The 15,656-nt window shown below is 36.3% G+C and overlaps 1 protein-coding gene across 1 annotated transcript; it reads right to left on the bottom strand.

Annotated features, from left to right (window-relative positions):
• Positions 1 to 1,343: 1,343 nt before the first annotated feature.
• LOC122311108 (PH, RCC1 and FYVE domains-containing protein 1-like) lies at positions 1,344 to 14,573 on the bottom strand. Its single transcript, XM_043125500.1, has 9 exons — positions 13,753 to 14,573; positions 13,046 to 13,132; positions 11,863 to 11,952; positions 11,455 to 11,535; positions 11,038 to 11,202; positions 8,815 to 10,893; positions 5,384 to 5,530; positions 3,685 to 3,977; positions 1,344 to 1,928 (listed from the first exon to the last, which is right to left on the bottom strand). Exons 1-9 carry the CDS (start codon positions 13,798 to 13,800, stop codon positions 1,772 to 1,774), a joined length of 3,147 nt encoding a protein of 1,048 aa, XP_042981434.1. The 5' UTR covers positions 13,801 to 14,573; the 3' UTR covers positions 1,344 to 1,771.
• Positions 14,574 to 15,656: the final 1,083 nt, after the last annotated feature.

The raw sequence follows: 15,656 nt of genomic DNA, 5'->3' as shown, positions 1-15,656 counted from the left end.
AATATACAATGTGATATAATTCCGTCTTCTAAACACAATAAACATATATAAGTCAAATAAAAATTAAAAAAAAATTAAATATATGAAAAAATGGGATCATATTACAAAAATATTTTCAAGATATTTTGTGGAAGAGAATGAAAGAAATAGAAGTGTTTTAGATCATGAACAATAAAAAGAAATTGCTTAGATGGTGAAAATCAAAATAAAAGGAGATGAGGGAGTAAATGAAATGTTAATAATAAAAAATTATTTATAGGATGAACGGTATCAGCTACATGTAGAGCAAGGGGCAGGCGGCAATATTTGGGAACGGGGGTGAAGGTGAAACCACACCTACCCTCGCCCCATCCCCACTTAGGGCAAAGGGCTACCTATGTGTAGTCAGTCGATCTCTATTAGAGCAGACGGATTACATTTTCTAAAACACATAGGAATGCATAATTTAACTGAAGATGGCTAAAATGATCTTACACTAGATTAATAAAAGAGAAATGATATTTGAAATCGTAGATTGCATAGGTCTTTGAAAATAATGAGTAAATATGAAAAACATAAGAAAAAATAATAATTTTTTAATAGTGAATTAAAAGCTAGGTAAATTAATTTTGGCTACAGTGTCCAATAAATAATACCAGTAGCTCATGGTGGCTGTTTTCTTACCAACATAGTTGCTCTTGGGTGTTTTTAAAGCTCTTTTTCAGTTGTATTTTGAGTGAGATATTGGATAGACAACGGAGTTGTGACTAGTCTGTGAGTTCCAATATATATATATATATATATATCCGGCAAGAGTGGTTCCTCCAAATTGATTTAACGATGTCTTTTTGGAAGAACCATCCCACCAAATCATAATCTTGAATTAAAAATGCTTTTTGGATATGTTTTTCAAACCTTACTGTTTTGCATGCATTGCTGTGTTCTTGAATTAACTCTAACCTGGGAGCAATAAAACCGTGCTTGTGGGTAAGTGTTTCTGTCACATTGTTTTGCATCCATTGTGAGTTCTTGAATCGTCATTTTAATGGTGAGATAAAAGAAATTGTAAAAAAAATTAAAATTAAAATATTATCTTAACGGTTTAGCAAAACTGATAGATAATCTAATATAGGATGCAGAGGAACTTGATTATGTTAAATAGTCGAGATGCCCTTTCTGGTTAAATTTTAACTAGAAAAAAGCATAAGCTGAGAAGTTACCAGTTCGTAAGTCAGACAGCTGAACTTTGTTCTTCTCTGTCTGGGGATAGACCAGAGATTAGGTTCATCGTGAATTACAAGCACAAGTTGTACTATAGTTTCATCATCTTTAAATAATGCATCACAGAAGATGGAGAGTACCGCTTGATGTAGAAACCAAGGATTTTGCCTTGGCCTTCCGCCAAGATAAGTATTTGTACAAAAAGTTGGAGGGACTAATATCAGGACGAAGGAGCAAAGGGAGAAGGGGAAAGGACAAGAAAAGGCCTGTCGAAAGATGCAAGAGCCACGTACCGCAGCATGGAACTTCCTCAACCAGCATTAAGGGCCCCAAGAAAACAAAAAATTAATTGAGAACTCCAGGCTCCAGGTTACTGGAAATGCATTTTTTTCCCAGATGTTCTCTCTCTTTAATTACTTTCCTACATTATGGATATTTCTAATGTATCAGTCTACATGCTTCTGATCCTGGATCATTGATGAGACTCCTGAATGACGGACCACAAAAAAAAAAGAAAAAAAAAAAAAAAGATAAAAAAAGGATTTACAGTTTCCAGAAGAAAGGGAGAGGGTCATGGAAAACCGTGGTATGATGCATATTTTTTCCCAGGGAATGCTGGACTGCCAACTACATTTTGCTCTGAACTACGAGCATTGAGCTCTTCACATACTTTGGCTCCTTTTTCAGACCACCACTTCGCTGCTTGTTCCTCTGTAAAGTGTTTCCGGCTGTAGAAAAGATAATTGACTTTCAGCAGACAGAAATCCAGTACCAGTAAAAAAGAAATAACCAAAAACGTTGCATGATTTTGCTGTGCTAAACACACTATTCTTCAACTAGCTTACAAGAAGTGTTTACCGGGCACTATTAGACTACTTAATGCAGTGGGATTAGAGTCTTGGTATTTTTCAGCATTGTGTGACTGTACAAAAACCATCATAACTGAGAATGTTGTATCAGAAGCTTCATCCTAAACATCAATTGTAAAAGTTCGAGCAAGATGTGGCCTAATTGAGGATATAAAGGATAACGACCAAGAACAATACATTTTCTGGGACAATTGCTAACTTTCCCTATTTAATTGGAACCCCAAAAATGATTTTAGAAGTTCTGTTCAATTTTTGGTTCACAATGAGAATTATTAGTATTCAAAAAGTTGAAAAAAAAAAGACAAATTATGTAAATGTAACACCACCAAATGTTATTAATTAATTTTCCAGAAGAACAATCTGAAATATTAAATTCACCTTGACAGTACCTTAAAAAAAAAAACAAAAATAAATTCACCTTGACAGACTAACGGGAAACAAGTTGTCCACACAAACAGCTCTATCTAAGGACACGAATACAAGTTATCTGGTCACCCAAATGAGAGAAAAAGGATGCAATATGTTCAAGCTCTTGAAAGTCTAAATCCACTTTCACTAAGGCACTCGCATGCTCCAGTTTCAAATCAAGACATTCAAGTTTAGACTCACCACCAACCCATTTGATTATAGTAAGGCCAACTATTGTCTTTCACCTTGATCTGGGTTCAACCACTTGGGAGTTCCACTTCTAGATGATGCAGATGAAATGGTAAAGCTGTTGTTTGTTTTTTGGGGGGGGGGGGGGGGGAGCTTCAAATGGCATGGTAGAGAGAGAGAGAGGCTTCAATTGTATGGCTTGTGGGTATGATGACCAAATAACTCATTGACAACTAGGAGAGGGCGGGAGGGCTCTACATGCGATTTCTTAAAAAATAAGAATTGAGGCGGAGGAGCTTTATACACTGTTGGCCCTACCCCTCAATCTCATCCCATCACTAACATCAAATCAGCACAAGCACCTTCACAGTACTACAAGCTAACCACACACAGAAAAACAAGGCCAATCTGCTCAGCAGCAATCTAAACAAACTCAAGGGAAACCAAGGGGCTATGCCTATTCATTATTCATCAGTAAGATTTTTCATTACTTATCAAAAAAACATTGCAAAAAGCATACATGGATGATTGGTGGTAGATCCAAGACAATTGTTGTTGGGTGTAGGTCAGTAATGGCCAGAAACTTGTTGGGGCCAGGGGAAGAGAGAGAGAGAGAGAGAGAGAGAGAGAGGCTTTATGAAATCTGCTCCTTCCCTTTTCTTCCCCACCCGAATGGTGCCTGTAAAGTTTGAAAAATGGTTTATGCTTCTAATGTGTAAGTTGCTTTTCACCCATTTATTATTTTGTTGATTGGAAAATTGTTTTCTGTTGGCTGATAATTTTCAGCTGCAACAAAAAAAGATGGTTACGATGGTTAAAGTACATTGATTGACTCCCCAATTATTATATGATTTGAGTTGGAACCGGTGCAAACCAATGGCAAGGCTGATATATCTCATTGCATCGAAATATGCCACTTTGGAGTCCTATAATCTCAGGGAAGATATACATTAAACTTTTTGTTAAGTAGGTCATATATGATTGTACTAACATTGAATAAAGAAGGAAATATAGATACCTGAAGCGAACGCGTTTCAGTTCAGTACCACCACCTGGCAAGGAGGACAAAGTTATGTACACGCCTGGGTCACCATGCACTACCCACTCTCCTTTTCCAGAAGGTGGCTTGGTTCCATTATGTAAAGTTCGGTTTGTCAGATTTTCATTTGACCCGGCCTCTGAAGTGATTCTGTTAGGTGGATGGTTCATGTTGGAGAGCTGGTTTAGAACATTGGAGGTGTTTCCAGCAATAGAGCCAGCACTAAATTTGGTCATAAATTCTTCAGGTGGTCTTTCAGCCGTTTCCTTCAACTGTTCGACAATTAAACCATCCATAACAACAGAGGATTACTAGTTAAGGTTATAGTTGCATAACTTCCCAAAAAAGGTAAACAAGAACAAGATAGAGAATGATGGGTATAAAATTTGAAGTAAAATTTTTTTTGATAAATAATTTATCAAAAGAGTTCTTATAAAATTTGAAGTAAAATTAAAGCTGAATATTGCATTATTAATATATATCCCATGCCTCACCAAGGATATATTTCCAATCTATCAACTAGTGACCGTAAAAGTTTTTTTCCATAATGTTGTGCACTTCATTATTGTGTCTAGTGTGAGAATGTTGAAATTCATCAGCTGACAGCTCGACTTATACACTAAACCACTGGTCATACAGCCTAGAAAAGTCAAACATGGAGTATGATTTAATCTTCGAACTTTAATAACACTACGTATGACATATTATACTTCAAATATACCTTTTATGACGTTTGACATGATGTCTATCTTCTTAAGCATGATGTCACTAAGAGAATTCACTAATTGATATTAATTTTGTTCTCACAATCACTTTATGATTTCTTGTTACTCTGGTATTCAAACACCCTTATCATAAATGCAATCAAGAATATATATCATAGAAATTTGACTGCACATGCTTAAATAGTGACAAAACAAATATAAAATATGGCATAGGATACGATGAAGTCATGCATGAACTGGGGAATCGGCCCAGTCAATTGCATGCAAATTTATGTTGGTTCTTCTTAAATCTTCTAATCTACCATTTAAACATCTCAACCATTTTAATCATCTTCTCCATGCTTGCCCACTACATAATATGTTCTATCTTGATTAAAAAAAAGTACACTAAATTAATGACGTAACAATCTGTTCTACATATTGCTTCTAAACCTGACCTGATTTTCGTTTTAAAGCTTGGAAGAGTTACAATGGAAAGGTGTACTACAAATGTTTGTACTTCATAAGGTAATCCTGCTAACATGTCATCACATGGTGGCAATAGTCACACAAACTAAGATATTCCCCATATGGCACTGGCAGAATTTAACTTAATACCAACACATGCAAGAAATATAGTCATCCAGACCATGCAACTCGACTTTGTTTTGTGTTGGTACTATGACAACTAGGATTGCTTCAATTAGCTTATGGAGGAACATAATACATTCATAATATGAGCTATATGCCATGAAGGTGAGCTACAGAAGTAGGCTGCCTCCCCAAGCCAATCAGAGTTTCTCACACCTAAATTGAACGTTTGAAAAATTGAACAAGCTTAAACTACTTTTGGATTCAGATTCAAAAAACCAGACTGTTTTAAATCAATAACAGAGCAAGTGAAAATCAAACTGTGTAATACTGAAAAAAGAAACAAACAAATCATGAACAGAATCAACAGACAAACATTTTACCTGAGCAGTAAGAGACTTGATAGCTTCCTTTGCGGATTTGTGTTTCCCAGCTTCATCTATTGCAATGGCAGTGACCTCCTTCAATTGCTGCGTTGTTTTTTCAAGTTCAGCTTCAAGGTGTTGGGTTTTGCTAGTAAGATCTTCCACCTAGTAAATAAATTCATTCAATTACCATTTAGTATTATCCCATCACTTCAATAATTATGAAGTAAAGGACATAAACTGTACCAATTAAATAGTCATTCATAAGTTTGATGCAACAAAACTCTAGGAATACAGGTCATTAGAGGCACTGCATAATAGATGCAGATAGAATTCAGATACATCTCAAATTAATGTTGATGATATATAGGTCATTTTTACTGGTGATGATATATAGGTCATTTTTACTGTTGATGATATATAGGCTTCCATATATTTCTAAGTGAGAAGACAATGACAGGAGTAGTTCCAAGCTTTCCCCCAAATATATACCAGCATTAGGAGAACCAACTACTCTTATCCATTAAATGCCACCTTATTTCTTTCATTTGAAGTTTGACAGCTTAACCTTGAACCACTGCTCAACTTGTGGGTAGTTTTGCTTACCACTCTGCTTCAACTTCCAACTGCCTACTTCACTTAGTTCACAAGTTATGCTATGCAGAAAATATAGTCGTCTTACTCCAAAAGCATGTGAGCATTGCCTTCTTACAAAGCATATGCTGCCCTCTTTATGCGACAATGCATATATTACTTTAATTCATGGAGTGTAAGAACTAAACCATCTCTCAGCTTGCTGGGGCGTGGGGATTTTCTTTTGCTTCAGCACCAATTTCTATCATTCTAACTTTTTCATAGAAAAATAAAGGGGAAAATGCACTTTCCATCCTTCAACTAACATATGTTTTATACTTGACACCCCAACCACTAAAATTGACATGTTGCACCCTCATACTACTAAAAAGTTGTAATATCCTCCCTTAAGATCTAAATTTCAAGATTATGTCATGTCATCTGTTTTCACCTATTTTTCATTCATCTTAGTAGCTAGAATTGGACGATAGTTCTATTTATTAGTTTTGATAGGTGGTGGTGCAATATGTCAATTTTGGTAGTTTCAGATGCAAAGTGTACAATGTCCTAGTGTACTTTGGAAAAAAAATAGATTTTCACAAAAACCAAAACCAGGCATTTCAACTAACTACTGAAGTTTGGTCAATGCAACTATAGCCATTTTATGCTTATATGGTAATTGGAGTGCCCTTTAGCTCACGTTAGTCTGTTATTATTGAAGAAAACAAACCTTATAGGTTAGAGGAACCTCCATAACTCCCTACACCAACTTAACGTGCTTCATCTTTAACTTGTGCAACTTTAGAAAGTTTCACATGCTTCATCTTTACCATTGTGTGTGCACGCATGCAGGGGGCTTTGTATGTATGTCGATGGTGAAGTAAATGGTCCTATCAATTTGTGACTTCACATTTTAAGATATATCTGTTTCTTTTTCCAGATTCTTGTCCTTACAAATACACAATGTAATGACGTAATTTCTATTGGGTTATGTAGAGCCTGGTTGTGAGCTGAGAAGACGTCAAGCCAAGAGTTCGCTCGACTCTTGCTCGACATGGCGCTCGAGCGAAACTCAGGCAGAGAGTTTGCTTGAGGTGCGCTCAACAAGTGGCTCAAGTGATGCTCAAGCAAAGAGTTTGCTCGAGGTGTGCTTGATGGTTGGCTCGAGCAAACATTAGATGGAGTGTTTGCTCGAGGCTCGCTTGATAGGCCACTCAAGCGAATGTTGGACCGAGAGTTCGCTCGTTGGGCTCTTGACACCCCGCTAGAGCGAATAACCCAAAGTTTGCTGCCTTAGGGTTTTTGGCGCAGTGCTATATATATATGTAACGTTTTATTTGTTGAAAAGCAGCAAATTGAAGCCAAAAAGAGGAGAGGAACTGCATTTGAGCTTTCTTGAGAGAGAGAGAGAGAGAGAGAGAGAGAGAGAGAGAGAGAGAGAGTTGAGATTCTAAGTAAAGGGAAGCTCTTGTAATTCATTGTGTGTTGTAAAGGGAAGCTCTTCCCCTACAGCTCTGTGGAAGCAGGCACGTTGCCGAACCATGTAAATTTTGTGTCGTGTGTGATTGATTTCTGTGTTTCCGCATTTATTGTTTCACCATCTTTCTCGTTATCGTTGTTATTGGGTGTGGTTATTCCTCAACAACTTCCATAGAAATGGGAGCTTCTAACATGAGATGGCATGATCTAGCAACTATTAAACCAAAACACATTTATAATATACAGATTTCCATATATACAAAGAACCCAAACAATTCATGTTACTCGTACCCATGATTTTAAAAAATAAGGCAAGGTAAGAGCCCCAACTGAACTTTGTTAAATGAATCCCATCAAAGTTAGAAATATCAAATATCATTAAAAAAATTCATAATTTGTTTTTATCTAATCACTGAAAAACTTAATTCACAAACAAGTTGCTTTAATAATTGCATGTGATGACACGTTTGTAACATTGAATTTTGAGGATGAAACTCTTTATTAAATACCATAGTCCTTACCCAAATAAATAGTAATGACCACAAATATTTAACAAAGCTTCCTCTTGCTTAATCCAAATGACTCTTTGAAGGTTCTATTAGATATAGAAAACTTAGAACAAAGAAATGAAAACTTGGAATTTTATCCTCGGTTAAGGTCAAAGAAACAGCAGCAAAGCTCTCTCTTATCTTGTAAGTTTTGATTTCCCAGCTATCAGATGGAGCCTGATATTACAGAAAGACTACAGTGGGGAAAGACTTGTACTAAAAATATTTGTACCTAGAACAGAAGATTGTTTTGATAAGGTTCCAGTCCAAGTAACTGAGACCTAGGAGTAAATTATACAGCTTGGTTAATTAAATGATTTATGGTTACTCAGAAATAAATGAGCTTGTAGACCAGTGGGAAATTCTTTAGATCATGTGATTTTAAAGACTCACAGGCATTTTCAAAGCCGGTACATGACAAGAAGACCTGTAGGCAGCAGTAAGATGTAGGTGCCTCGATGTTGTTGAAATGGTTTAAAAATTGCCCCGTACATAATATTCTTGGTTTGAATCTAACTTAAATGGATGGTCTGACAAGAATCATTTCATGAGGAAAATTCATTCTTCATCTACCAGTCCCACTTTCAGGCACAAATCTGCCATTAAGTTAATATACTCTTCAACTACTTTTAGCCCCAAAGAAGAAAGCCATGCTCCCAGAATGAAGGATAAGGAAATGAGGTCACAACATTATAATTCATGATAATAAAGAGAAAAACTTCTTTGGGCATGGAGCACATTTAAAGCCAGTACCTAACGTGTCAAGTAACAAACAAGGATTTCAGATCTCTGCATGCATGGGATTAGAAAAATAAATCGTATTTGCTAAAGCATTTTGAATGGGCTTACCTGAACCCTTAAATTTATGATTTCTTGACTTAAACCATCATTTCTATTCTTTGTATAGTCAACGATTTCTTCAGAAAACCGTGCTGGGGTTGACTTTTCTGAAACAGGAGATGTTGATTGAGAAGGCATTCTAGAACCAGGAAGGGAAACTGAAGACACTTTCTTTGAATTTCTGAAAAGAGAATGTGATACTTTTGAAGAGAAAAAGCCACCAAACTGAAAATTTCCGCTCAGAGAGGGAAAGACACGACTATCATGCAGTTCCACTTTCATGTCAGGCTTTGAACACTTGCTTTCTGATTGAGTACCTGAGCCAAAAGATGACATTCTGGAGAGAGTTGTCCGTAGGTTAAGACCATGACTCTCTTTGTCTACCATGTCATTCAATTTATGATGAATATTTGCACTCTTGGCTTTAGGAATTCGCAGAATAGGTCCAAATTCCATGGCCTTCTTCAGTTTTGCATAACAAACATCACACACCCGATATGGCTTGTTCATATTTGGAGCTAAAGAAGCTTTAAGAGATTTCCTGCTACTGCAAGCTTTGCAAAAGACTAACCCACAATTGTAACAATTGTGACGTTTTCTTCTGAAGCCAAAAGGATTATGGCAACCGGAGCACACAGAATGGTCGGCACTAGATACCCATTCATGAAGGCAAACAACAGCTGTAAAGTTTGAACCACAAACTACATTCTTTACTTGCTTATCTTTTAAAAAATTGACAAGGGTAGGTGTATTTCTGTGATCATAGTCACCATGGCCTAATTGCCCATTTGAACCCTTTCCCCAAGTATAAACCTCTGTTTTGGAAGTCAGAACTGCAACATGATATGAACCACAGGAAATCTCATCTATAGAACTGTCAGCAATTTTACCTCCTACACGACCGGGAACTTTTCCATCAGATACAGGACGACCCAGCTGTCCATATGCAGTACTACCCATTGTGTATACTTGTCCTGAGGTTGTCAGAACAACTGTGAGATTATGACCACAGGCTAGTTGATGAATGTTTTCATTAACTAATGCGGCTACACACTCAGGAAGTAGTCTAGGTTCTACATCACCATGTCCAAGTCGACCTTTATCTCCATCCCCCCAGGTGAACAGCATTCCCCATGAAGAGTGACCAGAAGGTCCAGAAACGGATGACTCATTCTGCACATCAACAACAGCAGCAGTGTGCCAAACACCACAAGCAACCTTCATTGTCTGCTGTCCTTTCAAAGTTTCCACTTCCCGAGGAATATTTGTACTACTATGATCTCCATGGCCAAGGGCACCAAAAGATCCATCCCCAAATGTAAACAGCTGGCCAGCTGATGTCACAATAGCTGTATGCCAAGGTCCACAAGAGACATTTGATACATGTATACCCTCCATGAGACCACCTACTTTTTTAGGAATCCAATGACTAGCCTCACTTCCATGCCCAAGCTGACCAGAGTTGTGAGTTCCATCACCCCATGTATAAAGATCCCCAGAAAATGTAACAGCACAAGTGTGATATTCTCCACATGCCACTAATTCAACGTTCATGCCACTAAGAGTGTCAATGAGCTTTGGGTGGGAAAAATCTGCTTCTACACCATGCCCCAGCCTGCCCCCTGACTCCTCCCCCCAACTAAATATCTCCCCTTGTCTTGTGACTAGGATAGCATGTCTGCCACCACAAGCAATATTATGAACATCTAGAGGTACTTTTGAATCCAATGCCTTGGGGACAAGGGCATCTATCATGAAACTATGTGAACTCTGAACTCTATGCATACCGCCACCCAGCATTCCGTTACCAATACCTTCCCCCCAAATGAAAATATCACCCAAGGAACCAAAATCATCATGACCAGACCCATGGCTCGATGAGCTCACGGCACTGGATAAACTAACTCGAGATGCCTCTACTGCTACTAAACTTTGAGCATTTGAGTTCTCTACAGCTGCAGATGATAATGTGGAGTTTGAAACTGATTCCTTAGTGGCTGCAGTATAGGATATTATGTCACAGAATGCCTTTCCCAATCTAGTCAGTGGAACATTCTCTAAACGAATCCCTTCATTATCTCCTGGATCCTGTCATAATTTAAAAATATCCATGGAAAAAATAAACCATGAATGCTAAATTGGTTACCAGATCTTTTACTAAACTGAAGAAAACAGAAAAAAGCAAAAATAAAAACAAAATACTAAAAACCAAAAACAAAAAGTGCTACTGACAAATGGTGTGATAGATGGAGAATTTCTTCGCATACGAGAATGCGGACTATCTGACGATGCACTGTCAGATCTTGATTCGCCTCTCCATTTCTGGTAGTTACCTCGAGTAATCAATGCCTTGAGACCAACAAACCAAACTTCAGCTTCTTCCTTGTCTTTACAAATCTGTCCATCAGTCGAATGGGTGGAACAAAGATCATAACATATAATTTCTCAGAGACATCCACGCTTCTTCTTCTTCTTCCTCTTTATTTATTTATTTTTTTAACAAATAGACAAATGAAATTGAGAAACTAAATTCATTACAAAACAACAGTAATGAAACAAACTTTATTTAGTGGTTTCCATGTTTCATAGTCATTGATCAGCTAATGAAAATCCCACAAGAGAAAAAATAGACCATGGAAACACACTCACCAAATCCAAGGACCTGTCATTGCATATAAGTGAAAATGATTGGTATTCCTTCTCAGGACGAGGATACCGCCGGAATATTGCCTGAAAGATAAATCCATTATCATATTTATCTAAGTTGAGGATGAGTAAATGATAGAATAGAATGACCATATTATTATTTTTTTAATAGGTATGACTATATAGTATAAGAAAAGAAAACTAGAAACAAAAGCAATATATACAAGGATTTTAACTAAGCCTTTAGAAATTTGAACTGTCAATATATATATACTCAGTAAAACATTCATTTGAACTCATGCATAGTTGATGTGAACACTTTATCAGATCTGACAAAAATCACTTGAATTACCTTGAGAGGCTATATCCTCTTCATTTTCTAGGAAAGAAAGAACAATGATACAAACTTACAGTGCGTTGTCCAGGAATAATCCTTGAAACATGACTTAGTTTAAGTTGTTTCTCTTCTCTTCCAGAGTACCATATCAGTATAGACTCATCCTGAAACAAATCACAATCACCTGAGTAAATACAGAGAGATGAAAGAATGTTTTCCCATTCATTATTTTTTTTATAAGTAAAAGGTTTTATTCATAGTGGAAAAGTAGGCACAGCCCAAGTACACAGGTGTTCCATTCATTATTTATGTTCATATAGGAAAATCTAGTACATTAAGAACCTAAAAATCAGATGTTTGAAATGCTTGAGATATATAACTAGCTCAAACCAAAGAGAAGAGACGGGTCATACTTTGGACTTCAAGCACCAAAAGTTCAGGAAACCTATAGTCATGATGAAACCTTAACTAGTAATTTTGATTATTAAAGTGAGGTCTCAGTTAATAAAGTGCCAATAGCCTACACCAAGCAACGTGGTCAAAACTTTTGCTAGGTGTCAGCAAGAACCAAGAATGCAGTGGCTTTAATGTATGGAATTTCTATTTCAACTTCATAAATAAAAGGGATGGGATGGAACAGTGAAATGAGTATCAGTTTCTTGCTACATTGGTTATCTGGTTTAGATTTGTTAGACATAGATTTTTTCACACAGTTTAAGATATCTTTTAATGGATTTATACACATGACAAGATGCAAAGTATTATTGGTTACCAAAGCAAATCCCTTGTGCTCAAAGTTTCCTACTTTCTTGGGTAATTGAACCTCTAAATTTCTTTGGGAACAAAAACTACCTCAACATTTAGGTTCCGTTTGGTAGATAAAAATTTTCATCTCAAACTCAAAATTCTCATCTCATCATTACAACTTTCCCAAATCCCCATATAAAATATAATAAATAATTTAAATTTTTCTTAACTTTTTCAAATCTCAAAACAATAATAATATTAAAATATAATATTTTAATATTTTATCTTAAACTCAAAATTTTCATCTCACTTACCAAGCAGAACCGTACTCTATTTCATAGAATTTTCCACGATATCATTTTGTGCCAAGTTTTAGCATTACAAGGTTTTTCATAACTTGATTTCTGTACTAAGCCCTTGATGAGGTTTTGGCAAACTTGCTTGTTGGATGGGGATAGTTTCAAATGCAGGAGATGAATTCAGAAAAGGAACAATGCCAAAGTAACTTACATTAGAAAGCCGGAATGGGCAGAACTTTGGCTTCCCTCTGCGTCCATACTTTAGTAGATGTGCACCTTTTTTAAGTGCTGCAATGGCCTGTATTTTAAAAAATAAAATAGAAATCACACTACAGGAGCTATAGGTGCTTTTATAAAGGAACATAATTCTGTGACAATTTTGTTTGATAAGTTTGTAATAAATTGTTTATATAATTCTGTGACGACTAAAACAAACTGTAAGTGGAAGATAATCACTTCATTACTGAACACCTATTTAGACAGGAATGTTTCTCATCATCTACTTCAGTTACCTCAGCATAGCACCTTAAACACATATACTATCAAAAGGATTATTAATAAATCAAAATATAGCAAATGAAGGACACAAAAAGTTCTCACAGCCCTACTGATTGATCTGTGATTAAAAAAAACTAGAAAAACAAACAGAGGCTACCACTGAATGATCAAATATGACAGTCTCACATTCTACATTTGATTATTTGATATGTCAAGAATAAGAGTGTATAAACAACATAGAGAGGACTCATGTTTGAAATGTACAGAGCACAAGATATATGATATCAAACTACCGACCGCATATGAATTATTATTAAGCTTTTGACAGATTCTTTCTAAAAAAACAACAATTTTACAAAGCAGCCAATTTTCATGGATCCTTATTAAACTAAAGCCTAAGTCGAAAACCAAGAATTAAACCTGCTCGATGTCCTTTTCGACGAGACCACCTCTCTGTGTATCAGCCATTCAAGTTGCAATACCAGCTGCAGTCGAGTTACAGACCCAACGCCCATTTCAACAACAGCCCCAAATATATCGAACACGATAAGCCGCCTTGCAACTTCGGCCCATGTACAAGTATTGCCCTGAAGAGGATACTAAAATTCTGTGCCAAGATTGTGGAAGAGACAACAACTCCCTCATTTATCCCACAACCAAAAGTTGGCCATATAAACAGATATCGTAGCTCGCGAAGTCAGCCTAAAGACTTAAAAATCCACAATAGCCACGAAATCAAACCTCAATTCAGAGCCTCTATGATCAATCTAAGCTCGGAAACGGCCCAAGACGCTTTCCAGAATGCCAAAGAAACCCTAAAAACTCAGACACCTTCGAATTTTTTAAACTCTTAGATTTTTGCACGTTTTCGATATGAAAACGCTAAATTAAACGCAGACGAGCACGAATTAGAGCAATGCGATTGAGGTTAGCTAAAGCGCGAGAGATTCGGATAAATTTGCGAAAACGTTAACAATTTGCTAAGAATATCGGGTCGCCGAGTTCCCTAAAGAAAATGTAGAACTCAGCGCCTTGATTCGGAGAGATTACGGTGTCACGAAGGTCATTCAATGTCCACGATTTTGTCAAAATGTATGTGATCTTCAAAGCGAATTCGCAGAGCTCCGAGGATTGTTAACGTGCGCCTCTCGCTCCGTCTCTCTCTGGCGCGCGCGCGCGCTCTCTCTCTCTCTCTCAAACACAGTTGTCTGATTCTTTCAATTTTTTTAATTTTAATTGAATATCCCCAGATGATTTAGCTCTCTCTCTCTCTCTCTCTCTCTTTCTCCCAATCCCAAGTTTGTATTGTACTAGTTGATGCCACGTCGGCAATTAAAATCTTGGGGACGAAGACGGTTGGTTTTGAACGTAACTGGGCTTGGGTGTCAAATCAGTTCAATATTAACTTATTTTAACATTCAATTATCAAATAATAATGTATATCTAAGATTAGAAAGAAAACAGAGACAAGTAACAAAATTAATGTTTCCCTAACCAAAAATAAATAAATAAATCTATAATATGAGTATATTCAATAATTAAATGGTGGGAAAATGAATGGTTTAGACGAAAATTCAATCAATTTTCATGGATTAAAGGCATATGTAGCGGAAAGACAGACAGTCATGTCTAAATTTGGAAATTCTTTAGTTGGCCGAAGACAAGGTCAGTTGGATAGTAAATATAGAAGATCTAAATTCAGTTGTACAAGAATACCCTTGCAGTGCTGCATGTACTAACATTATCATACAAGAGAAGTGTTACAGAAATAAATTTTTTTAATAAAATTAAATTTATAAATTGACGTAATTTTATATGATATATTAAATTTATTTTATAATAAAAATAATTTTATAATTTAACTTATTATATCAAATTATGTCAATTTACAAATTTATAACACTGTTTAAACAATTATTATCATCAAACCTCATAGTCATTTAAAAGAATTTTGACCAAATGATCGCAAAGGTCAAACATATGGATAAGGTGAGTAGCTAATTTTAAGCTGCATTAATTGTTGGAAAATTGCGAGAATATTTTTATAAAACACTTTAGAAATATTAAGCACACGGATGATTCTAAATTAAGAATCTTTCTACAAAGTTGGGAGTTTCTCTCTAAATACATTAACATTCTCCTTTTGTGCCGATTAAAGAGGAGCTCCTCCCTCCTTTCCTCTCCCATTTCCACTTCTCCCCCCAATCCTTTCCAATAATTGTCTCTAACTTATAATAGATCGAGCTTTTGTTTTCTAGCCACCAAAAGATCATTGCACAATATCTCATCGACAATCAATCTTTAGGATGCACTCAAAGGGTGCT

This window comes from Carya illinoinensis, chromosome 5 (genome assembly GCF_018687715.1).
Source record: "Carya illinoinensis cultivar Pawnee chromosome 5, C.illinoinensisPawnee_v1, whole genome shotgun sequence".
Classification (NCBI taxonomy): Eukaryota; Viridiplantae; Streptophyta; class Magnoliopsida; order Fagales; family Juglandaceae; genus Carya; species Carya illinoinensis.
Note: the sequence above shows the minus strand (reverse complement) of the source record. Positions and strands in the feature narration are given on the sequence as shown.